The sequence below is a fragment of the Rhinopithecus bieti genome, unplaced genomic scaffold, assembly GCF_001698545.2.
Source record: "Rhinopithecus bieti isolate Rb0 unplaced genomic scaffold, ASM169854v2 scaffold_20170, whole genome shotgun sequence".
Lineage (NCBI taxonomy): Eukaryota > Metazoa > Chordata > Mammalia > Primates > Cercopithecidae > Rhinopithecus > Rhinopithecus bieti.
In genome coordinates, this window is record NW_016810097.1 from 2,189,713 (window position 1) to 2,216,283 (window position 26,571).

At 42.9% G+C, this 26,571-nt stretch overlaps 1 protein-coding gene across 1 annotated transcript in view; it reads left to right on the forward strand.

Moving 5' to 3' along the window:
* The first annotated feature begins 4,994 nt into the window (after positions 1 to 4,994).
* CDC23 (cell division cycle 23) overlaps positions 4,995 to 26,571 on the forward strand; it is a 37,839-nt gene continuing 16,262 nt past the window's right edge. The window contains exons 1-9 of the mRNA XM_017891299.1: positions 4,995 to 5,196; positions 5,285 to 5,357; positions 11,943 to 12,080; positions 16,526 to 16,568; positions 17,252 to 17,357; positions 17,461 to 17,593; positions 19,902 to 20,079; positions 20,161 to 20,258; positions 20,382 to 20,463. Coding sequence (XP_017746788.1) covers positions 5,036 to 5,196; positions 5,285 to 5,357; positions 11,943 to 12,080; positions 16,526 to 16,568; positions 17,252 to 17,357; positions 17,461 to 17,593; positions 19,902 to 20,079; positions 20,161 to 20,258; positions 20,382 to 20,463 — 1,012 coding nt within the window. The 5' untranslated portion in view covers positions 4,995 to 5,035. The remainder of the gene's footprint in view (positions 5,197 to 5,284; positions 5,358 to 11,942; positions 12,081 to 16,525; positions 16,569 to 17,251; positions 17,358 to 17,460; positions 17,594 to 19,901; positions 20,080 to 20,160; positions 20,259 to 20,381; positions 20,464 to 26,571) is intronic.

Consider the following 26,571-nt stretch of genomic DNA (forward strand, 5'->3'; position numbering starts at 1 on the left):
GGGTTTTACCATGTTGGCCAGGATGGTCTTGATCTCTTGACCTTGTGATCCACCTGCCTTGGCCTCCCAAAGTGCTGGGATTACAGGCATGAGCCACCGTGCCTGGCCGGCTTTCACTTTTTAAACATTTAATACAAAGATATTTATTTAAATATTTGCCTCCTGAAAAAAGGGACAGTTTGAATCCAGAGGGAATGAGTCTATGATGCATTTCCTAATGATTAGGCAAGCATGAAACAGTTTATTACTCAGCTGAACACGGGAGGTCTCTGTGGTAATTTTGACTGTTGATTTTCTAAGTCACATACATATTAAAAATTTATTATTAGTGGCAGGCACAGTGGCTCACACCAACATAGTGAAACCCTGTCTCTGTTAAAAAAAAATACAAAAACTAGCTGGGAGTGGTGACTCGTGCCTGTAATCCTAGCTACTCAGTAGGCTGAAGCAGGAGAATCGCTTGATCCGGGGAGGCAGAGGTTGCAGTGAGCAGAAATAGTGCCATTGCACTCCAGCCTGGGCAACAAGAGTGAAATTCCATCTCAAAAAATAAACAAATAAAAAAATATATATATTAGTAGCATTATTGATTAGTATTCCAGTGTATCAATGTATCACTGATTATCCTAAGATTTACCCATTAAAAGATATTTGGGGGCTGGGCACAGTGGCTCACGCTTGTAATCCCAGCACTTTGGGAGGCTGAGGCGGGTGGATCATTTGAGGTCAGGAGTTCAAGACCAGCCTGACCAATATGGTGAAACCCCCGTCTGACTAAAAATACAAAATTAGCCGGGCATGGTGGCACACGCCTGTAATCCCAGCTACTCGGGAGGCTGAAGCAGGAGAATCACTTGAACCTGGGAGGTGGAGGAGGTTGCAGTGAGCCAAGATTGCACCATTGTACTCCAGCCTAGGCAACAAGAGTGAAACTCCATCTCAAAAAAAAAAAAAAAAAAAAAAGATATTTGAGTTGTTTACAATTATTGGTGATTATGAATAAAGCTACTATAAATATTTGCCCAAAAAATTACCTGCAATGGATAATGGTTAAAGACCCCAAGCATGAGAAACCCTGATGTTGAAATACTACATAAGGAGGAGCTTACAAATAAGAATCCCATAAATTTTCCTTAAAGTACTCTTCAACATATCTGTGAGTTGCATTTATCTAATAAAAAATCTTGGCCAGGCACGGTGGCTCACGCCTGTAATCCCAGCACTTTGGGAGGCCGAGGCGGGTGGATCATGAGGTCAGGAGATTGAGACCATCCTGGCTAACATGGTGAAACCCCGTCTCTACTAAACATATAAAAAAAAATTCTGAGTCGGGCGGATCACGAGGTCAGGAGATCGAGACCATCCTGGCTAACACGGTGAAACCCCGTCTCTACTAAAAAGTACAAAAAACTAGCCGGGCGAGGTGGCGGTCGCCTGTAGTCCCAGCTACTCAGGAGGCTGAGGCAGGAGAATGGCGTGAACCCGGGAGGCGGAGCTTGCAGTGAGCTGAGATCAGGCCACAGCACTCCAGCCTGGGCAGCAGTGCGAGACTCCGTCTCAAAAAAAAAGAAAAANAGTTGGAGGTTGCAGTGAGCCGAGATCGCACCACTGCACTCCAGCCCGGGCAACAGAGTGAGACTCCGTCTCAAAAAAAAAAAAAAAAAAAAAATCTTATCTAGCAGGGCAAGAAATCTTAGGGGGCTGTAGAAAACGGTGGTACCAACAGAAAATATTGTCAGGGGCTGGTGGGAGGGGAGAATGGAAAGTGACTGGTAACAGATATGGGGTTTCTTTCTCAGGTGATGAAAATGTTCTGGAATAGGATAGTGGTTGATAATTGCGTAACTATGTTAATACACTAAAAACCATTGAATCGTATATATCAAAAGGGTGAACTTGGCCAGGCCAGTGGCTCACGCTTGTAATCCCAGCTACTCTAGAGGCTGAGGCAGAAGGATCACTTGAGGCCAGATGTTCCAGACCAGCCTGGGCAACATAGTGAGACCCTCATCTCTAAAGTAAAGAAAATTAGCCAGGCTTATTTGTACCTGCATGTAATCCCCGCTACTTGAGACACTGAGGCAGGAGGAGCTCATGAGTCTAGAGTGACAGAGTGCTAGTTCTATTCAATTGGGTATTATATGCTTTAAATATTATGGTTTTTTGTTTTGTTTTGTTTTGAGACGGAGTCTTACTCTGTTGCCCAGACTGGAGTGCAGTGGCATGATCTCAGCTCACTGCAACCTTTATTTCCTGGGCTCAAGCAATTCTCCTGTCTCAGCCTCCCGAGTAGCTGGGATTATAGACACACCACCATGCCCAGCTAATTTTTGTATTTTTGGTAGAGATGGGGTTTCTCCACGTTGGCCAGGCTGGTCTTGAACTCCTGACCTCAGGTGATCTGCCTGCCTTGGGCTCCCAAATTGCTGGGATTACAAGCATGAGCCAGTGTGCCCGGCCAATTTATGTTACATTCATATAATGGATTATCATGAATTTATTAAGTATCATGATTTAGAAGAATGTTAACTTGGGAAAATACTTATAGTGAATTATCAAATGACAAATGTGGGCACCACTGCAGTATGAAGCTATGTACAAGGATGGATGGAGAAACACAGAAACCAGTGATTTCTTTTGGGTGGGAGTTAGTGTTCTACATATTTTTCTTTTTTAAATAATTAATTAATTAATAAGTTTTTTTGAAACAGAATTTCCCTCTTGTTGCCCAGGATGCAGTGCAGTGGCACAATCTTGGCTTACTGCAACCTCTACCTCCCAGGTTCAAGTGATTCTCCTGCCTCAGGCTCCGGAGTAGCTGGGACTACAGGTACATAATACCATACCCAGCTACTTTTTGTAGTTTTAGTAGAGACGGGGTTTCACCACGTTGGTCAGGCTTGTCTCCATCTCCTGACCTCAGGTGATCCACCCACCTTGGCCTCCCAAAGTGTTGGTGTTACAGACATGAGCCCCGGCACCTGGCTCATATTTTTCTTTATAGTTAATATATTCCTCAAGTTTTCAACATTGATATTACTACTTCTTCTTCTTCTTTTTTTTTTTTTTTTTTTGAGATAGGGTCTCTGTCATCCAGGCTGGAGTGCAGTGGTGCAATCATAGCTCACTGCAACTTCAAACTCCTGGACTCAAGCGATCCTCCCACCTCAGCCTCCCGAGTAGCTGGGATGACAGGCATGCACCACCATGCCTGGATATAAATTTTTTTAATTTTTAATTTTTATAGTAGTAGTAATAGGGAGGTCTTGGTATGTTGCCCAGGTTGGTCTTCAACACCTGGGCTCAAATGATCCTCCCACCTCAGCCTCCCAAAGCACTGGGATTATAGGCCCACAAATTGATTTTTTAAAGGATAAGATGGGCTGGGCATGGTGACTTACGCCTGTAATCCCAGCACTTTGGGAGGGCAAGGCGGGAGGATCATTTAAGCCCAGGAGTTTGAGACCAGCGTGGGCAACATAAGGAGACTCTGTCCCTACAAAAATTACAAAAAAATTTAGCTGGGTGTTGTGGCACACACATGTGGTCCCAGCTACTTGGGAGGCTGAGGCGGGAAGATAACTGGAGCCCAGGAGTTTGAGGATGCAGTGAGCCTTGATCGGTCCACGGCCACTCCAGCCTGGATGACAGAGTGAGACTCTTTCTTAAAATAAATAAAATAATGAAATAACAATGTAAAAATAGATAACTTCTATATAACAACCAGGGAATGGTAAAATGGTTTTGAAAAAATTCCCAAGAGTTGGTAAGATAGTATATTACTATGAAAGGATAAAAACCAAAAAATGCCGAAAATGTTCATGTAATGTTTAAGAACATTGGGCTTTGGAGTAAAATCTGGTTTATAGTCTAGACTCTCTCCTTGGAAGAGTGATAGAACTTCTCTGAGCTTCCTTGTTTTTTTTTTCTCCTTCCTTCCCTCCTCCCTCCCTCCCTTCCTTCCTTCCTTCCTTTTTTTGACGGAGTCTCGTTCTGTCGCCCAGGCTGGAGTGCAATGGCACGATCTCGGCTCGCTGCAACCTCCGCCTCCCGGGTTCAAGCGATTCTCCTGCCTCAGCCTGCCGAATAACTGGGACTACAGGCGCGCGCCACCACGCCTGGCTAATTTTTTTTTTTTTTTGTATTTTTAGTAGAGACGGGGTTTCACCGTGTTGGCCAGGATGGTCTCGATATCTTAACCTCGTGATCCGCCCTCCTCGGCCTCTCACAGAGTTGGATACAGGCGTGAGCCACCGCGCCTGGCCGAGCTTCCGTTTTTCTGTCTATAAAATTGGGATGATACGAATATCATAGTGCTGTTTTTAGGATTAAACCAGATTATAGATGTAAAACGGCAGAACCTGTTGCAGGATAAGCCCTCAACAAATGTGAAATGCTAACAATTATTGTTAAACACATGTTATATAAAAATGCTCTCACCCTCACCACCCCAAGCTACCCGGGGTAAGAAAGGGTAGACAAAGAGGAAAAATCCTCCACATGGGGCAATGCATCCTCCTATTTTAAGGAACAATCCAGAGGCTACCATGCACCTTTCTTAGCATATACATCCCTTTGTCATTCTCTGGTAGAGTCGGCCTTGAAACTACGCCCTTTCTATTTTATCCAGGGAATGATAAAATGGTTTTGAAAAAATTCCCAAGAGTTGGTAAGATAGTATATTACTATGAAAGGATAAAGTGAAAGGCACTCCACCCTTTCTTGCCCCTACTCCCACCCCTAGCTTCCCGGTTTACTTTTCCCAGTCACTCATTCCCTTCTTCCCCGCCCCGTCCAGAGGTCGTGGCTTCTCCCTCGCCCCGCCTACTTTCTAATTTTCCCGCCTCAGTAGCTCTTGGCCATTTAGGGATGTAATTGTTTCTTTTCCCCCGCCTCTTCGTGACGTTGTCAGAAATAAGACCTATGACTGGCTTTTCCGGAGCAAGAGCCGGCCAATGACAGGCAGATATTTTTGGTGCAGCTGGGCAGCCAGTATTATCGCCGGTGATTGGCTGGAGTGGCCCGAGTCGGGAAAATGGCTGCGAGTACCTCCGTAGTCCCGGTGGCTGTGACGGCGGCAGTGGCGCCTGTCCTGTCCACAAACAGCGATTTCTCAGATTTGCGGGAAATTAAAAAGCAACTGCTGCTTATTGCGGGCCTTACTCGGGAGCGGGGCCTACTACACAGTAGCAAATGGTGAGATGTTGGAGTGGGAAGGGACGGGGCTTGGATCCTTGGCCTTGGGGGGCTTGTCGAGCTGATCTAGTTTGTGTGGGTGTTCCAGGTCGGCGGAGTTGGCTTTCTCTCTTCCCGCATTGCCTCTGGCCGAGCTGCAACCGCCTCCGCCTATTACAGAGGTAAGAACATGTTTACTGTGAGCGCTCCCCATCAACCCAGGGATGTGCCTCAAGAGCCACTGAGTGCCCTGTCATTGGAGGAGAGCAAACTGTTTAGCAGGAGTGTTTGTAGAGGGAATTCAAGCATTCAAAGAGCTGAGTGTTTTAGAGGGAATTCAAGCATTCAAAGAGCTGAGTGCTTTAAATGATTTTATCCATCTAGTTTTCTTGAGCTTTGAAAGACTTGGTGGTCCTCTTATTTTAAGCTGGAGAGAATTAGTAAACAATTATTGCTTATGATTTCAGCCTTTTAGTGCTTATAGCCAAACCTAGACATAAGAGTGCCTCATAATAGTAAATATTATTATAAGGAATTATAAGACTATCTCATAATAACCCCAAAGGATGAGAAGAATAAAAAGTTTTGGTCTGGCGCGGTGGCTCACGTCTGTAATCCCAGCACTTTGGGAGGCCGAGGTGGGCGGATCACGAGGTTAGGAGTTCGAGACCAGCCTGGCCAACACGGTGAAACCCCGTCTCTACTAAAAATACAAAATTAGCCGGACCTGGTGGCGCGCGCCTGTAATCCCAACTACTCGGGAGGCTGAGGCAGGAGAATCTCTTAACCCGGGAGGCGAAGGTTGCGGTGAGCTGAGATTGCGCTATTGCACTCCAGCCTGAGGGCAGAGCGAGACACTGTCTCAAAAAAAAAAAAAAAAAGTTAAAAAGAGTTTTTACAATACCTACACTGTTGTCTGATCAGCATAGCAAGTAATGGTTGAGTTTAGGCGCTGGGTTGAAATGATCCTGGGTTCAAGTGACCTTTGGCAACTTAACCTGCTGAGCCAATTTCCTCATATGTGCAGTGACGATAGTAATAGTACCTACTCAGTGGGGATATTGAGAGAAGTCAATGAGATAATAATATAGGCTGCTTAGAAGTGTACCTGGTGCTTGCATCTATATTTCAGTCAGGTTCTTTATTAGTAGCACCAATGTGGGCAAATGATTTCTAAGTGACAGCCTTCTCATCTATAGGTAATGTTAATAATTGCTAGATTTTCAAGAAGATTAAATAAAGCAATAAGTAAAGCATACGATATACTCTTAGGTACATTTTTTGAGTCAATCCAATTTATATCTGTCTCACTAGCTTTTACTCCTGTGCCCACTTTCATAATGCCTAGGCCCATCGTTGGTCCTGAATAGGATAAATAATTGTTTTTGTTGTTTAAGTTTTAGATTCAGGGGTTACCTGTGCAGGTTCGTTACATGGATATATTGTGTGATTCTGAGGTTTGGGCTTCAGTTGAACCTGTCACCCAAATAGTGAACATAATACCTGATAGATAGTTTTATTTTGTTTTACTTTTTTTTTTTTTTTTTTGAGACGGAGTCTTGCTCTTGTTGCCCAGGCTGGAGTGCAATGGCATGATCTCAGCTCACTGCAACCTCTGCCTCCCAGGTTCAAGCAATTCTTCTGCCTCACCCTCTGGAGTAGCTCAGATTACAAGCACCTGTCACCACGCCCAGCTAACTTTTTGTATTTTTAGTAGGGACGGGGTTTCACCATGTTGACCAGGCTGGTCTGGAACTCCTGACTTCAGGTGCTGGGATTACAGGCATGAGCCACCGCACCTGGCCAGATAGTTTTCACCCTTTGCTTTTCTCCCTCCCCTTTTTGGAGTCCCCAGTGTCTGTTGTTCCCATCTTTATCTCTGTGTGTACCCAGTGATCAGCTTCCACTTGTAAGTGAGAACATGCTGTATTTGGGTTTCTAGTTCTGTGTTAATTCACGTTGGATAATGGCCTCTAGCTGCATCCATGTTACTGCAAAGGACATGATTTTGTTCTTTTTTATGGCTGTGTAGTATTCCATGGTATATATGTACCACATTTTCTTTATCTAGTGCACCATTGATGGCCGCCTAGATTGATTCCATGTCTTTGCCATTGTGAATCGTGCTGTGGTAAACATGCGAGTGCAGGTGTTTTTTTGGTAGAATAATTTATTTTCCTTTGGGTATATACCCAGTAATGGGATTGCTGAGTCAAATGGTAATTCTATTTTTAGTTCTTTGAGAAATCTCTGAACTGCTTTGTGAAGAGGCTGAACTAACTTACAATTCCACCAACGGTTTATAAGTGTTCCCTAAATAGGATAAATAACTATTGAATGAGTAAATAAAGCATATTTATTGAGAAGTAGCGCCTCAGTAAATATCACCCTCTCCTGAGGGTTCATATTATATACAGGGATTTTACAGACATTGCAGAAACCTGACCGTTACTGAATTATTGTCAAGTGTTAGCTATTGGTTTGTTGAATAGCTTTCAGCGTGCTGTGAGAATGATTGATTCAGCAGCCTCTTTACTAATTTGTTGTGTACTTAGTGTTTTCAGGTTTTCTCTAGGAACTGTCTCTAAAAAACCCCAGAATAATGTTTTGATCTAAAGTTTAAACTACAGTAAACCTTAAAACGGTGATTTATTTATTTTATTTTATTTATTTATTTTTTTGAGACGGAATATTGCTGTGTCACCCAGGCTGGAGTGCAGTAGTATGATCTCCACTCACTGCAGCCTCTGCCTCCCAGGTTCAATGGATTCTCCTGCCTCAGCCTCCGAGTAGCTGAGACTACAGGCGTGTGCCACCACACCCGGCTACTTTTTTGTATTTTCAGTAGAGATGAGGTTTCACCATGTTGGCCAGGCTGGTTTGAACTCCTCACCTCAGGTGATCCACCCACTGAGGCATCCCAAAGTGCTGGGATTACAGGTGTGAGCCAAAACTGTGATTTTTTGTTTGTTTGTTTGAGACACAGTCTTTTTTTTTTTTTGAGCCGGAGTCTTGCTCTGTCGCCCGGGCTGGAGTGCAGTGGCCGGATCTCAGCTCACTGCAAGCTCCGCCTCCCGGGTTTACGCCATTCTCCTGCCTCAGCCTCCCAAGTATCTGGGACTACAGGCGCCCGCCACCTTGCCTAGCTAGTTTTCTGTATTTTTTAGTAGAGACGGGGTTTCACCGTGTTAGCCAGGATGGTCTCGATCTCCTGACCTCGTGATCCGCCCGTCTAGGCCTCCCAAAGTGCTGGGATTACAGGCTTGAGCCACCGCGCCCGGCCTGAGACAGAGTCTTGCTCCGTCACCCAGGCTGGAGTGCAGTGGCTCAATCTCGGCTCACTGCATCCCCCACCTCCCAGGTTCAAGCGATTCTCCTGTCCCAGCCTCCTGAGTAGCTGGGATTACAGGCGCATGCCACAACACCTGGCTAATTTTTTTTTGTATTTTTAGTAGAGAGGAGGTTTCACTATGTTGGCCAGGCTGGTCTCGAACTCCTGACCTCAAGTGATCCACCCCTCTCAGCCTCCCAAAGTGTTGTGCTGGGATTCACTGCAGCCGTAACTGTGATATTTAAAGTTATTAAAATTCAAGATTATTATGCTGTCCTCAGTCTGCATAATAGATGTTTGTTATAGCTTACTCTCAATTTTTATTTTTTATTTTATTATTATTTTTTTTGATATGGAGTTTTGCTCTGTTACCCAGGCTGGAGTGTGATGGCGCGATATCGGCTCACTGCAACCTCCGGCTCCTGGGTTAAGTGATTCTCCTGCCTCAGCCTCCTGAATAGCTGAGATTACTGAATGTGCCACCATGACCGGCTAATTTTTGTATTTTTAATAGAGACGAGGTTTCACCAGGCTGGCCTCAAACTCCTGACCTTAGGTGATCCGACCGCCTCAGCCTCCCAAAGTGCTAGAATTACAGGTGTGACCTACCACACCTGGCTTGCTTACTCTCAATGTTATATAAATATTACCCAAGAAGCATGCCATATAAGGCTTTAAACTCGTTATCCTTTGTCTTGGACCCAAAGCTTTTTTTTTTTTTGAGTCTCACTCTGTTGCCCAGACTGGAGTGCAATGGCATGATCTCCACTTACTGCAACCTCCACCTCCCAGGTTCAAGTGATTCTCCTGCTTCAGCCTCCCAAGTAGCTGGGATTATAGGTGCTCACCACCACGCCTGGCTAATTTTTTGTATTTTTAGTAGAGATGGGGGTTTCACCATGTTGGCTAGGCTGGTCTCGAACTCTTGACCTCAGGTGATCCACCTGTCTTGGCCTCCCAAAGTGCTGAATATAAGATGTGACTAGGACCAATTGTGGCTTCTTGGTTTAAAAACTCAACCTGGCTGAGCATGGTGGCCCATGCCTGTAATCCCAGCACTTTGGAAGGATTGCTTGAGGCCAGGAGTTCCAGACCAGCCTGGGCAACATAGTGAAACCACATCTGTACTAGAAATACATGGTGGTGTGGTGGAACACACCTGTGGTCCCAGTGACTCTGGAGGCTGAGGTGGGAGGAGGATCACTTGAGCCTAGGAGGCTGAGGTTGGAGTGAGCTGAGATTACGCCACTACACTACAGCCCAGGAGACAGAGTGAGATCCTGTCTCAAAACGAAACAAAATAAAACCCAGCCAAATGCTAAATGCCTCTAAATTATATGTAATTTTCAGTAGAATGTTCCAGATTCTTCCTATAAGCAAAAACAAAACAAAAAAATTTAAGATAATATAATCCAAATAGTAAAACTTTCTGAATTATAAAGATATATAGACTGTTATGAATATATTTTATGCAGGGCCTATAATATGCATGTATACATAGGCTTGTATAACCTGAATGCTTTTCATTATAATCCATTTTGTTTTCCTGATGATGCCTTTCTTGATTTTTTTTGTCCCACTCAACAGTAATGAGTATTTCTTACTCAAAAAGGCATAATGCAGGTGAAAGAGTTGGGGGGAAAGAAAGAAACAAGTGGTGAGTGGATGTGAAAAGGGTCCCCAGAATCCTAAATTAAATGGCCATATTTAGGATGTGTTGATCCAATGAAGAAAGCACTGAATATGTTTTCGTTCCAGTTTTGTGCTGGTGATGTTTGGGGCAAGAAAGATGAGGAAAATAAAGTTATTCACATTTTAATTAACTCATCCTTAGAATTTAGGGGATTGGGCCGGGTGCGGTGGCTCATGCCTGTAATCCCAGCACTTTGCCGAGAGTTCAAGACGGGTGGATCGCTTGAGGTCAGGAGTTCAAGACCAGCCTGGTGAAACTCTCTCTCTACTAAAATACAAAAATTAGCCGGGCATGGTGGCGGGTGCCTGTAAGCCCAGCTGCTAAGGAGGCTGAGGCAGGAGAATTGCTTGAACCTAGAAGGTGGAGGTTACAGTCAGCCAAGATCGCTCCACTGCATTCCATCCTAGGTGACAGAGCAAGACTCTGTCTCAAAAAAAAAGAATTTGGGGGATTGAATTTTTGTTTTTTGTTTTTTTTTGAGACACAGTCTTGCTCTGTCACCAGGTTGAAGTGCCATAGTGTGATCTTGGCTCACTGCAACAAGCGATTCTCCTGCCTCAGCCTTCCAAGTATCTGGGACCCCGAGCACACAGCACCACACCCAACTATTTTTTGTGTTTTTAGTAGAGACAGGATCTCGCCACTTTGCCTAGGCCAGTCCTGAACTCCTGAGTTCAAGCCATCCTCTTGCCCTGGTCTCCTGCAGTACTGGGATTATAGGTGTGAGCCACTGTGCCCAGCCAAGGATTGTATGTTTTTAACTTAAATGTGACATTATCTAATTTTTTTTACCTAGAGAATTATAGCTGTGTTCTGTGCCTTCAGCAATACTAAATTATGACAAAACTTTATTGAAGTACAAAAAACAAAAGTAATTGCACGTAAATTGCATTTATGTAGGAATTTAAAAGACGGGAGAAGGAATAGAATGCCAAGATTAATGCTGGATATTTTATGTGACTCATATTTTCCTCAAGTCAAATCTGTAAGGTCAGTATTATTGGCTTCATTTTACAGATGAAGAAATGGATGCTCAGAGAAGCTAAGTAACCTCCCTACCAATGTCCTGAAACCAGGAAATCAAAAAGTCGGAATTTGAATCTAGATCCTTAATACCAAAGCCTATTCAACTTTCTACTACATTTAGAGAAACAATATACATTTATGAGTGTGTTGGTTTAGATTTTTAAAGTTTTCTTTTTTCTCCATCTTTTTATTTTGAAAAAATATTTTAGAAAGAAAAGCTTGTCCGGGTGCAGTGGCTCATACCTGTAATACCAGCACTTTTTACTCGGAGGCTGAGGCAGGCAGATCACTTGAGGCCATGAGTTTGAGACCAGCCTGGCCAACATGGTGAAACACCATCACTACTAAAAATACAAACATTAGCTGGAAGTGGTGGCGCACACCTGTAATCCCGGCTACTCTGGCAGCTGAGGCACAACTGTCGCTTGAACCTGGGAGGCAGAGATTGCAGTGAGCTGAGATTGTGCCACTGCACTCCAGCCTGGGTGACAGAGTGATAGTCTGTCTCAGAAAAAAAAAAAAAAAAAGTTCTGTGGGCTTCCTTGGTAATAAAATAAATATATAAAATTATATATATATGCATCTACATATTCTAGGTTTTTAGGAGGAAGAAAACAATCATTTTCTCTCACATCTTGAAATTAATGAATATACTTTTAGATTTGAACTTTTGTTGTCCTGTTCCCAACCACTTACACAAGCTTGTTTCCTTTTTAGGAGGATGCCCAGGATATGGATGCCTATACCCTGGCCAAGGCCTACTTTGACGTTAAAGAGTATGATCGGGCAGCACATTTTCTGCATGGCTGCGATAGCAAGAAAGCCTATTTTCTGTATATGTATTCCAGATATCTGGTGAGGGCCATTTTAAAATGTCATTCTGCCTTTAGTGAAACATCTATATTTAGAACCAATGGAAAAGTTAAATCTTTTAAATAGCTTAGCAATGGGCTACTGAATGAATGTACTTTATAAATACTTAGCAATAATAAAAAAAGATATAAATAAAGTTGAAAATGGTGGTACAGAAGAAAATATTCTTAGGAATGACTTAACAGGATAAATAACAACCTGATTATTTGCTTTAGGTTATATAAGGTTCTTCATGCCTGTAAATTAATATTATTGTGTAAGAAGTTAAAAAGCCTGGGCTGACTTTTAAATTTATAAGTTCATTTATCATTTTATAGTATATTTATTGTTTTCTTTCATGACTATTAAAATTATGACTGTAAAGGACAATACAAGTAAACCAACTTAATACTGTATTGAATAATAATTTAAGTATAATTTATTATTTTACTTTGAAACATGAATTTACTTGCCTACTTTTCTTAGTTTTATGTATATAAATTGATTTAAAAAAACATTTTATATACTCTCATTTCCTAGTACAGGTTGAGTATCCTTTACTTGAAATGCTTGGGACCAAAAGTGTTTCAGATTTCGGATTTTTTTCAGATTTTTTTTTTTCTTTCAGATTTTGGTATATTTGCATTATACTTACTGGTTGAAATAAAAAAATGCTCCAGTGAGTGTCATTGGTGCTGAAAAAGTTTTGGGTTTTGGAGCAATTCAGATTTCAGATTTTCTGATTTGGGTTGATCAACTGTTAGCATAGCTTATATTTGTCAAGCATGGTAACTTCTTGCAGTTATGGACTATGTTTAAGTCATCTTTGTTTTTTGTTTTTTTTTCCAATTTACCATTTTCACTTTTTTTTTTTTGAGACGGAGTCTCGCTCTGTCGCCCAGGCTGGAGTGCAGTGGTGCAATCTCGGCTCACTGCAAGCTCTGCCTCCCAGGTTCATGCCATTCTCTTGCCTCAGCCTCCCGAGTAGCTGGGACTACAGGCACCCGCCACCATGCCTGGCTAATTTTTTTGTATTTTTAGTAGAGACTGGGTTTCATTGTGTTAGCCAGGGTGGTCTCAATCTCTTGACCTTGTGATCTGCCCACCTCAGCCTCCCAAAGTGCTGGGATTACAGGCGTGAGCCACTTCGCCCAGCCCATTTTAATATTTTTAAAGTTTACAATTCAGTGGTATTAAATGCCTTTATAATGTTCAACCGTCACCATCACCCATCATTAGAACATTTTTTGTCTTGTGAAACTAAAATTCTATACCCATTAAACAATAACTCTCCATTTTTCCCTTCCCCCAAGGTAGGAACCCTTTGCAACCACTATTCTATTTTCTGTTTCTAAGATCTGTACTATCAGTACCTTACATAAGTGGAATCATGCATTATTAGTCTTTTTGCGACTGTCTTATTTCACTTACCATAATGCTGTCAAGTTTCATCCATGTGGTAGCATATATAAGAATTTCTTTCTTTTTTAAGGTTTAATAATATTCCATTGTATTTATATACCACATTTTGCTTATCTCCTTGAGTTTAAGAAAGATATTTTGAAATTATGGGATTTAAAAAGTTAATCTTTCACATACAATCTATACTTGTGTAGAAGCACCTAATTTGGATGAGTTATGGTAGAATAGAACCAGCATTTGCTGAAGTTTGGGATAAAATAAACTTCCTTACGGCAAATATATAAAATATAAAAGGAAGCCTGGGTGGCATGGTGAAACCCCGTCTCTACAAAAAATACAATAATTAGCCAGGTGTGGTAGCGTGTGCCTGTGGCTCCAGCTACTTGGGAGGCTGGGATAGAAGGATCGCTTGAGCCCAGGAGGTGGAGGTTGCAGTGAGCCAAGATTGCACCATTGTACTCCAGCTTGGGCAACAGAGCAAGACCCTGTCTCCTAAAAAAAAAAAAAGAAAAAAGAAAAGAAAGAAAAAAGAAAGTCTGAATGTTTACTTTTTAACCTTTTATTTGAAAATAATTCCAAATTGACAAGTTGTGAGAATAAGAATAATACAAAGAATACTCATGTACTTTTTTCTTTTTTGAAACGGAGTCTTGCTCTGTCGCCCAGGCTGGAGTGCGGTGGCGCGATCTTGACTCACTGTAACCTCTGCCTATGGGGGTTAAGCGTTTCTCCTACCTCAGCCTCCCAAGCAGCTGGGACTACAGGCGCACACCAGCATGTCCAGTTAATTTTTGTAATTTTAGTAGAGATGGGGTTTCACCATATTGGTCAGGCTGGTGTTGAACTCCTGACCTCAGATGATCCACCCGCTCTGGCCTCCCAAAGTGCTGAGATTATAGCTGTGAGCCACCGTGCCCGGCACTCATGTACTCTTTATGCAGATTTGCCTATTGTGAACATTAATCCTATTTGCTTTATCATTTCTCTCTATCTCTACACAATGTGTGCATACACATGGAATTGTTTAACTCTGAACGGTTTGAGAGTAAGTTGCAGATATCATCGTTCTTTACCCCAAATGCTTCAATGTGTTCTCTTTAGAATAAGGACATTTTCTTAAATAACCACAACATAGTTATCAACTTGAGTAAATTTAACACCATATTGTTAAATATGGTATTTGATACCACATTTAATCTATTACCGAATTCCAAATTTTTTTTTTATTTGAGACGGAGTCTAGCTCTGTCACCCAGGCTGGAGTGCAGTGGCGTGATCTCGGCTCACTGCAACCTCCGCCTCCGGGATTCAAGTGATTCTCCTGCCTCAGCCTCCTGGGTAGCTGGGATTACAGGTGCTCGCCACCATGCCTGGCTAATTTTTGTATTTTTTAATAGAGACGGGGTTTCACCACGTTGGTCAAGCTGCTTTGGAACTCCTGACCTTAGGTGATCCGCATGCCTTGGCCTCCCAAAGTGCTGGGATTACAGGCCTGAGCCACTGCACCGGGCTGAATTCCAGTCTTGTCAATTGACCCAGCAGTGCCTTCTATAGCATTTCCCCCTCAGTACCATCTGGAATCAGTTGTCATGTCTCTTTAATCTCCACTAATCTGGAACAGCCTTATTTGTCTTTTACGTCATTGACTTTTTTTGAAATTTATAGTTCTTCCCTCCCTGTTTCTTTTTCTCTTTCTTTTCCTTTCTTTCTTCTTTTTTTTTTTTTTTAATTAATAGACTATTTTTTAGAGCAGTTTTAGGTGCACAGCAAAATTGAGCAGAAAGTACAGGAGTTCCCATATACCTCCTTCTCCCCTCTCACAGAGCTTCTCTCACCATCAGTATCCTGCACCAGTGTGATATATTTGTTGTAATCAGTGAACCAGTATTGACGCATCATATCAACAAAAGTCCATAGTTTACATTAGGGTTCACCCTGTGTTGTACATCCTGTGTGTTTGACTTCTTTTCCCTTTCTATTTCCCCTTCCTTTCCTTTCCCTCTCTCCTCCTTTTTTTCACATATTCTTGGTATGTGAATCTTTCCCTTTTGTTAATAAAACATTCTTCATTTTGGATATGTCCGATGTTTTTTCACAGGGCATTGCATCTAGTGTTACACAATGCCCATAAGCCCCTCACTGCTATTGTTAATTTTGAGCATTTGATGAAGATGTTATCTATTTTCTCCACTCTGTAGTTACTGTTATTTCCCTTGCAACTCATCAGTAATCTGTGGGGATACACTTTAAGACCATGCGAATATCTTGCTCCTCATACAACTTTTTCTCTAAATTTAATATTCATTGTTAATTTTTATCTGAAGCAATCTTTACTATAATGTTGCAGAGTGATGATTTTCTACTCGAGCGTCTGTCTACATTTACTGCTCAACCCTTGGCATTCTACTTTAAGAGCCTTCCCTCCCTTTCCCCATTTATTTATCTATTTAGTATCAGTATAGACTCATGGATTGCTATATTTTTAATTGTGCATAATTCATTACTTAATTATTTTGGTGCTCAGATAACTCCAGATTTGGCCAGGGAGCCCCTGAAGAGTTATTTAAATTTAGTGACCAGCTGGGCACAGTGGCTCATGCCTGTAATCCCAACACTTTGGGAGGCCAAGGTGGGCAAATCACGTGAGGTCCGGAGTTTGAGACCAACCTGGCCAGCATGACGAAACCACATCTCTACTAAAAATACAAAAATTAGCCAGGCGTGGTGGCGGGTGCCTGTAATCCTAGCTACTCGGGAAGCTGAGGCTGGAGAATCACTTGAACCTGGGAGGCAGAAGTTGCAGTGAGCTGAGACCACACCACTGAGCTCCAGCCTGGGCAACAAAGCAAAATGAGACTGTCTCAAAAAATAAATAAATAAAATAAATAAATAAATAAATAATTAGTGACAAAAAGTAGATGCCATTTTGGTTGAACTTGGCCCTTTAGGTAGGATCAGGATGCTAGTTTTAGAATATGTTTCAGAATAAATTGAAAAAAGACCTATTTGTTGATTTTCTCTTACAGTCTGGAGAAAAAAAGAAGGACGATGAAACAGTTGATAGCTTAGGTACGAATGTTTTCCTTTTACCTTTTGACCTAAAAAGCAGGGTTGCACTTAAATGCCTCCAAGAGCCAGGCAGGTAATATGAATTGAATGGTCTGAGGATAACCATTACAAATTGGAACGCACCTGGTTTATCTCAGCTGCCTTGTACTCAGCTACAGCTGAGGGCTGTCTTGGAGGAATCTGGGCTTGGGCTTGGTATTGTGAGGGCTTTCTTCCCTTGGCCCTTCTCTGTTCTCTGCAACCTGAAGCTAGAAATTTAGAGTTTTAGTTGAGGTTTTCATTTTTAAACTTTCATAACGAATTGAAATTTAAAAAAAAACAACTGTGTGGGTCTAACAGAGTATGACTGTAAACCCATTAGTAGTTGCAATTTCTGGAGTACAGTAAATGGGTTGTGTAAGATATCATTGGTACCTTGTATTTGCTAGAGGTTTCAGGTGTAACTTTCGTTGATGCTAAAGAGAATATCTATGCATATGAAAATGAGCTGGGTACAGTGGCTCACACCTGTAATCCCAGCACTTTGGGAGTCTGAGGCGGGAGGATCACTTGAGCCTAGGAGTTTGAGACCAGCCTGGGGAACATAGCGAGACCCTGTCTCTAATAAAACAAGTAAATAAATAAAATAAGAAAATCAAAACCAGCACCCTAACCTTAGAACAGAGACTCTGTTTCTTTCCTAGGCCCCCTGGAAAAAGGACAAGTGAAAAATGAGGCTCTTAGAGAATTGAGAGTGGAACTCAGCAAAAAACACCAAGCTCGAGAACTTGATGGATTTGGACTTTATCTGTAAGTGTTACAGTAATTTGGAACTTTCTGTAACATAGTCTCCTGAGTAGAAAGGAGCTATTAAATAGCATTAACTTCTGTGATTGTTTCTTTTTTTTCCCAGGTATGGTGTGGTGCTTCGAAAACTGGACTTGGTGAAAGAGGCCATTGATGTGTTTGTGGAAGCTACTCATGTTTTGCCCTTGCATTGGGGAGCCTGGTTAGAACTCTGTAACCTGATCACAGACAAAGAGATGGTAAATTGTGATGAGCTATGTGAAAAACCCTCTGCTTCAAGCCTTCTATAATTCTGTAGTAATATAGGGGTGGGGGAAGTTTTAGCAGGCCTTTGGTTTTAGTTCTCTCTTTGCTGTGCGTCTGGTGTCTTTCACCGTTTTGGAATTAAGTCTTTGTTTGAAAGACTGATGACTAGCTCTTTTTCAGTAGTTGCTGTTGGATTTGTATCCAGTTATATTAGAATATTTTTTTCATATTCATGTTTTCACATTTCAGTTCTACTGTGACTTGTTTTTGTTTTTGTTTGAGATGGAGTCTTACTCTTTCACCTAGGCTGGAGTGCAGTGTTGTGATCTCGGCTCACTGCAACCTCTGCTTCTCGGGTTCAAGCAATTCTTCTGCCTCAGCCTCCCAAGTAGCTGGGACTACAGGCACGCACAACCATGCCCAGCTAATTTTTGTATTTTTAGGAGAGATGGGGTTTCACCATGTTGGCCAGGCTGGCCTCAAACTCCTGACCTCAAGTGATCCTCCTGCCTCAGTCTCCCAAAGTGCTAGGATTACAGGCATGAACCACCATGCCCAGCCTACTGTGACTTATTTTGTAGACTGAATGTTATTATAGTTTCTCCCCTAATCTCAAAGATGCTATGGGAAAGGTTTCTCTGCTATCAAGAATTGTATTAAAACATTATGGCCGGGTGCGGTGGCTCACGCCTGTAATTCTAGCACTTTGGGAAGCCAAAGTGGGTGGATCACCTGAGGTCAGGAGTTCAAGACCAGCCTGGCCAACATGGCGAAACCCTGTCTCTACTGAAAATATAAAAATTAGCCAGGTGTGGCGGGTGCCTGTAATCCCAGCTACTTGGGAAGCTGAGGCAGGAGAATCACTTGAACTTGGAGGGCAGAGGTTGCAGTGAGCCCTGATGGCGCTACTTCACTGCAGTCTGGGTGAAGGAGTGAAACTCAATCTCAGACAAACAAACAAAAAAACATTGTTTAGGCCTCTTCTGAGCTGTCATGGATTCTGTAAAGATTCGGAAATTTGCTCATTAAGGAAATAATGTATATTAAGTTGTTTTTAAACTCCAGTCATTTTATTAGTCATTAGTAGAGGACATTGTCTATAGTGTTTATTTTGCTATTCTTCAGTAGTTAATGGAAGCAACAATACACTTCCTTATTTTGGCCTTAAAGTCTTGTTGATTTCCCTCAGTAATGACTTGTCACTAAATCTGTATCTGAAATCTTATCTTGGTTTACTTTTATTCACCTATGTGTAACTGCCTGCTAGACTTTCATTGAAAGTTTGTTAAACAATCTCTGGATTCAAAATATGCAAACCAAATTCCTCATCTTACCTACTAAATTATTCTCCCAACTTGATAGACTCTTACTAGCATCGCTATTAACAACGACATCCAGTCTTGGCACTTTAGAGTCATACTTGTGTCTTCCTTTTCTGTTATCTCCCTTTATCTAGTCTGTCATGAGACATAACCATGGTTACATTCTTGTATACATCTCTTTCTCTTGGTTTCCTTTATCATCTCAGTTGTCATCTCAAATTTGGATTACTTATAAGTAATGGATACCCTCTATCTAGTGTTCCCATTTTTATACTTCCATTTCCAAGTCATCTGCATACTATGTCCAAACTATTTTTTTCTTTTTTTTCTTTTTTTTTGTGGAGATGAGGTTTTGCTCTCTTGTCAGGGCTGGTGTCAAACTCCTGGCCTCAGGGATCCTCTCCCATAGCTTCCCAAAGTGCTGGGGTTGCAGGCTTGAGCCATTCCACCTGGCCAGTTTCCAAACTTATTCTTAAAGCTCCCATGTCATCATGTCATTCTCTTACTGAATATTTGCAGTGGTTCCCTATTGTATCCCATTATCTGTTGTACCCTAGAATGCACTCTACCCATTCAGTTTTATTTTTCCACTACTTCCCAGTACATAGCCTCCCTGCAAACCAAGCTAGTTGCCTCATCCTACTCACTCACATTCATCATGACTGTCTCTCCTTATGCTATTACCCTTGTCTAGACTATTGTCTTCTTTCTCTTCCTCTCCCCTCTTCTATTTAAATCCTACCCATTCTCTAAGACTCACCTCAAATCCTGTCTTTTCTTTGGAGCCTTTCCCAACTAGGTTATTCCTCCCTATTATGCTTATAAGTCATATTCACTTAATTGGACTGCCCTGTTTTCATTACTAGGTGTTCTAATAAAATTTTAGTGATAAATTCCTTTAGACAATAAAGATAGTTCCTGGATGTTTGTTTGAAAGAGAGGTCAAGTTATATTGTGTCCCTCTCTCTTCTGCTGCCAGCTGAAGTTCCTGTCTTTGCCAGACACCTGGATGAAAGAGTTTTTTCTGGCTCATATATACACAGAGTTGCAGTTGATAGAGGAGGCCCTGCAAAAGTATCAGAATCTCATTGATGTGGGCTTCTCTAAGAGCTCATATATTGTTTCCCAAATTGCAGTTGCCTATCACAATATCAGAGGTGAGTGAATAAAGACAATAAAATACTATCAGACCCTGACAGGTGCATTGTGCTGTTTTCTGAACTACCTTCTTTCTGCAGATATTGACAAAGCCCTCTCCATTTTTAATGAGCTAAGGAAACAAGACCCTTACAGGATTGAAAATATGGACACATTCTCCAACCTTCTTTATGTCAGGGTGAGCTGCTTCCCTTGCTTGGATCTCCTGGGTTGGATTGTCACCCACTTGTATTAGCTACAGGAAAAATAATTTAAGGAGTTCTTTTTTCATACTTAGATTGTCTTTTTTTTTTTATCCCAGAGCATGAAATCGGAGTTGAGTTATCTGGCTCATAACCTCTGTGAGATTGATAAGTATCGTGTAGAAACGTGCTGTGTAATTGGTAAGAGTTAACTACATTTTTTCTTTTAAGATTTATATTTATTATAAGTAACACATGTGAAAATAACCACAATTAGCTAGGGATGGTGGTACGTGCCTTTAGTTTCCTCTACTCAGGAGACTGAGGCGGGAGGATTGTTTGAGCAGAGGATGTCAGGGCAGCAGTCAGCTGTGATCATGTCACTGCACTCCAGGGCTGGGCAACAGGGTGAGAGCCCATCTCTTAAATAAACAAACAAACAAACAACTCAGTAATACAAAAGTACCAAAGGTAACAATTACATACTATAGAATGTAAAAGCTCACTGTAATCCCACTGTGAAGATTGTTCGGTAAACATGATTCCAGAATATTTTTCTGAGCAAATATTAAAAATGTATGTGTAGGGGCCAGGAGCAGTGGCTCATGCCTAAAATCCCAGCACTTTGGGAGGCCAAGGTGGGCAGATCACAAGGTCAGGTGTTCAAGACCAACCTGGCCAATATGGTGGAACCCCGTCTCTACTAAAAATACAAAAATTAGCTGGGTGTGGTGGCGCTCGCCGGTAGTCCCAGCTACTTGGGAAGCTGAGGCAGAAGAATCACATGAACCCGGAGGTGGAGGTTGCATTGAGCCAAGATCGTGCCACTACACTCCAGCCTGGGTGACAGAGCGAGACTCTGTCTCAAAAAAAAAAAAAAAAAGAAGTATGTATTGTATGTGTATGTCTATATTGTTTGCTTGCAAAAACTATATCATTATACATAGTGCTATCTAACTTCCTATTTTTTAACTTAATATCTTTGCCATCTTTTCATGTTAGTACATTTAAACGTATATTATTTTTGATGACTAGCATTTTATAGATGTACCTTTTTTTTTTTTTTTTTTTTTTTGAGATGAAGTCTCGCTCTGTTGCCCAGGCTGGAATGCAGTGGTGCGATCTCGGCTCACTGCAAGTTCCGCCTCCCGGGTTCACGCCGTTCTCCTGTCTCAGCCTCCCGAGTAGCTGGGATTACAGGGGCCTGCCACCATGCCCGGCTAAGTTTTTGTGTTTTTAGTAGAGATGGGGTGTCACCTTGTTAGCCAGGACGGTCTTGATCTCCTAACCTCATGATCTATCTGCCTCGGCCTCCCAAAGTGCTGGGATTACAGGTGTGAGCCCCTGCACCTGGTGTTTTTTTTTTTTTTTTTTTTTTTTTCGAGACGGAGTCTTTGCCTCTGCCCGCCCCAGGCTGGAGTGGCTAGTGGCCGGCTCTCCAGCTCACTGCAAGCTCCGCCTCCCGGGTACGCGCCATTCTCCTGTCTGCAGCCTCGCCGAGTAGCTGGGACTACAAGGCGCCCGCCTCGTCGCCCGGCTAGTTTTTGTATTCTTTTAGTAGAGACGGGTTTCACCGTTTAGCCAGGATGGTCCTCGATTCTCCTGACCTCAATGATCCGCCGTCTCCGGCTCCCAAAGTGCTGGGAGTTACCAGGCTTGAGCCAACCGCGCCCCGGCCTGTTTCTGTTTTTTTTTAAGAGAAAGGGTCTCCGTCATCTAGGCTGGAGTACAGTGGTAACAATCTTAGCTCACTGTAACCTCCAACCCCTGGGCTCAAGTAGTCTTCCCACCTTAGCCTCCCATAGTACTGGGATTATAAGTGTGAGCCACTACGCCTGGCCATCATTTTATTTTATTTTTGAGACGGAGCCTCGCTTTGTCGCCCAGGCTGGAGTGCAGTGGTGCGATCTCGGCTCACTGCAAGCTCTGCCTCCCGGGTTCATGCCATTCTCCTGCCTCAGCCTCCCCAGCAGCTGGGACTACAGGCGCATGCCGCCATGCCTGGCTAATTTTTTGTATTTTTAGTAGAGATGGGGTTTCACTGTGTTAGCCAGGATGGTCTCGATCTCCTGATCTTGTGATCTGCTGCCTCGGCCTCCCAAAGTGCTAGGATTATAGGTGTGAGCCACCGCGCCCGGCCAGTTATTTTATTTTATTTTTTTGAGACAGAGTCTTGCTCTGTCACCCAGGCTGGAGTGCAGTGGCTGCAATCTCAGTTCACTGCAAGCTTTGCCTCCCTGGTTCAAGCGATTCTCCTGCTTCAACCTCCCTAGTAGCTGGGACTACAAGCATCCACCACCACGCCTGGCTTATTTTTTTGTATTTTTAGTAGAGATGGAGTTTCACTGTGTTAGCCAGGATGGCCTTGATCTCTTGACCTCCTGATCCGCCCACCTTGGCCTCCCAAAGTGCAGGGATTACAGGTGTGAGCCACTGTGCCCAGCCCTGGCCATCATTTTAATTTAATCATTTTCTATTATATAAGTTGTGGCTAGATTTTATTAATATAAACATTGCACAGCTGGGTGCAGTGTCTCATGCCTGTAATCCCAGCACTTTGGAGGCCGAGGCGGGCAGCTCACCTGAGATCGGGAGTTCGAGACCAACATGAAGAAATCCCGTCTCTATTAAAAATACAAAATTAGCCTGGTGTGGTGGTGCGTGCCTGTAATCCCAGCTTCTTGGGAGGCTGAGGCAAGAGAATCGCTTGAACCCAGGAGGTGGAGGTTGTGGTGAGCCGAGATCACGCTATTGCACTCCAGCCTGGGCAACAAGAGCGAAACTCTGCCTCAAAAAAAAAAAAAGATGACTTAAGGAAACATCTTTGTACATGTATATTTATTTTTGCATGCTTATGCAACTATATATAATAAGTTCCTAGCAGTGAAAGACTGGATCAAAGGTGTATTTGTTTTAAACTTTTATATAGCTAAAAAGCTCATAAGAATTTCAAAAAAGAGACGAGACTGCCTGTTTTCCTACATCAGGGTGTCTCAGTCTCAGCACTATTGACATTTTGGGCTGGATAATTTTTTTGTGGGGGGCTGTCCTGTGCATCATAGATGTTAGCTGCATTGCTGGCCTCTACCCACTAGATGGCAGTAACTCCCTTCCCCCAGTTGTGACACCTAAAAGTGTTTCTAGCCATTTCCAAATGTTCTCTGAGAGTCAGAATCACCCTCAGTTGATAACCATGGCCCTATATACTATACTTGGCCACACTGTGTGGCCTGATAATCAGTTGACATAGACAGCTGAATGATCACTCCTAGATGAAAGTAGGTTTGGTTGATTGTGATTGAAAGCCTAGCTTCCCTGTTCCCGGGTTTTTGGTCACATTACATTGACATCATATATTTGTACCTTTCTAGGTTAGGATATTGTTAATAAACAGATGGAATTTTAATCCATCAATCATTAAATAAATTTTTTTAGCCCTTGAAGAAGTTATGGTCTAGTATAGGAAGTAAACATTAATAAAAAATGTAATAAATTCTATGAGAACAGTCCAGGCGTGGTGGCTCACACCTGTAATCTCAGCACTTTGGGAGGCTGAGGTGGACAGATCATTTGAGGTCAGGAGTTTGAAACCAACCTGGCCAACATGGTGAAACCTTGTCTCTACTAAAAATAAAAAAAAAATTAGCTGGGTGTGGTGGCGCATGCCAGTAGTCTCAGCTACTCAGGAGGTTTAAGTAGGAGCATCTCTTGAACCCTGGAGGCAGAGATTGCAGTGAGCCAAGATTGTGCCATTGCACTCCAGCCTGGGCGACAGAGCTAGACTCCATCTCAAAAAAAAAGAAGAAATTCTATGAGAACACAGATTAACAAGGAACAAATGATCTTTTCAGTATCAGAGCATTATAAATAAATCATAAAGTCCATTATGGTGAGAGTGGGACTCTAGTTTATTCAGAAAGCATCTCTTTTGCATTTTCTGTGTGCCAGGCACCGTGTCTTGTATTGCAGTACCTACCCCAATTGCCTATTGAAGATGACCAGTAAGAAAACAACTATAAATTTAATGCATTGAGTGTTATGATTAAGGTAAACCCAGGATGTTGAGGGAATACATAGGAAAAGCATCTAATCAGTCTGAGATTAGGAAGGCTTCTTGAAGAAGGTGATGCTTAAAGGATGGGCAGGAGAAAAAGAACTCAAGAAGGGAGAAGGCTTGACTTCGGAAGGGCATTGAAGCGTACAACCGACATTGTGCTTGAAATAGTTCACTGTGCCTGAGGCATGGTGTGGGAGGTAAGAATGTACAAACAGGCCGGGCGCGGTGGCTCAAGCCTGTAATCCCAGCACTTTGGGAGGCCGAGACGGGCGGATCACGAGGTCAGGAGATCGAGACCATCCTGGCTAACACGGTGAAACCCCGTCTCTACTAAAATAAAAAAAAACTAGCCGGGCGAGGTGGCGGGCGCCTGTAGTCCCAGCTACTCCGGAGGCTGAGGCAGGAGAATGGCGTAAACTCGCGGGCAGAGCTTGCAGTGAGCTGAGATCCGGCCACTGCACTCCAGCCCAGGCGACAGAGCAAGACTCCGTCTCAAAAAAAAAAAAAAAAAAAAAAAAAAAAAATGTACAAACAGGGGCCAGATCTTGAAGAGCCTTTGATGCCTTTCTAAAGTGGTCAGATTTTCACTTTAGAATGATGACTGAAGCCGGGCACAGTTGCGTGTGCCTGTAGTTCCAGCTACTCAAGAGGCTGTGGTGGAAGGATTACTTGAGTTCAGGAGTTCGAGTCTAACCCAGGCAACACAGTAAGACCCCACCTCTAAAAAAAAAAAATTTTTTTTTTTTGGAAATTAGAAAAAAAAAAAAAGATGACTAGAGACAATGTGCTGGGAGGATTAGAAAGAGGGCAAGACTAGAGGCAGGGAGGCCAGGTAGGAGGATGTTACAATAATCCAGTCCTAGGAATGACGGCCTAAATTGATGTATTGGCAGGAGGAATGGAGAGAGGCAATTGGGTTTGTTTGTTTTGAGATGGAGTTTCACTCTTGTTGCCCAGACTGGAGTGCAATGGTTGATTCTGGCTCACAGGCCAAGCATGGGGGCTCACAGCGCCTGAAATCCCAGCACTTTGGGAGGCCAGGTTGGGTGGATCATAAGGTCAGGAGTTCGAGACTAGCCTGGTCAAGATGGTTAAACCCCATCTCTACTAAAAAAAAAAAAAAAAATAAAGTTAGCCAGGTGCGGTGGCGGGCGCATGTAATCCCAGCTACTCGGGAGGCTGAGGCAGGAGAATCACTCGAACCCAGGAGGCAGAGGTTGCAGTGAGCCGAGATCGCGCCACTGCACTCTAGCCTGAGCAACAGAGCAAGACTCCGTCTCAAAACAAAATAAAACAAAAAAATCAGGCTGGGTACAGTGGCTCATGCCTATAGTCCCAGTACTTTGGGAGGCCAAAGCAGGTGAATCACCTGAGGTCAGGAGTTTGAGACCAGCCTGGCCAACATGGTGAAACCCTGTTTCTACTAAAAATACAAAAATTAGCTGGGCGTGGTGGCGGGCACCTGTAATCCCAGCTACTCGGGAGGCTGAGGCAGGAGAATTGCTTGAACCCAGGAGGCGGAGATTGCAGTGAACCAAGATCGTGCCACTATGCTCCAGCCTGGGCAACAGCAAGACTCCATCTCAAAAAAAACAAAAAAGCAAAAAAACAAAAAAAAAAAAATGAGAAGAATAATTATTTATATATTAGAGTTCTTTTTTTCTTTTTTTTTTTCTTTTTTTTTTTTTTTTTTTGAGTCAGTCTCCCTCTGTCACCGGTTGGAGTGCAGTGGCAGGTCTTGGCTCACTACCGCTCCGCTCATCAGGGTTGACGCCATTTCCTGGCCTCGGTCCTGCGTAGCTGCGAAATACAGGCGTCCCACCGCCAGCTAATTTTTTATTTTTAGTAAATGAGACAGGTTTCATCATGTGGCCGCGATGGTCTCGATTCCTGACCTTGTGGATCCGCCCGCCTCGGCCTCCCAAAGTGCTGGGTTACAGGGTGAGCCACCGCGCTGGCTCTTTTCTTTCTTTTAGTAATCGTTTGAGGCGGAACTCCTTAATGATTGGTTTTTTTCCTTAGTATATCTGTAATGCCAGTAAAATTTCTGACATCATGTCAATAAATGTTTTGTTGATTCAGCAATACCACTTAAACAATTCGAGAGGAGGCAGGCGCGGGTGGCTCAAGCCTGTAATCCAGCACTTTTGGGAAGGGCTGAGACGGGTGGATCACGACGGTCAGGAGATCGAGACAATCCTGGCCAAACGGTGAAACCCCGGTCTCTACCTAAAAAATTACAAAAAACCAGC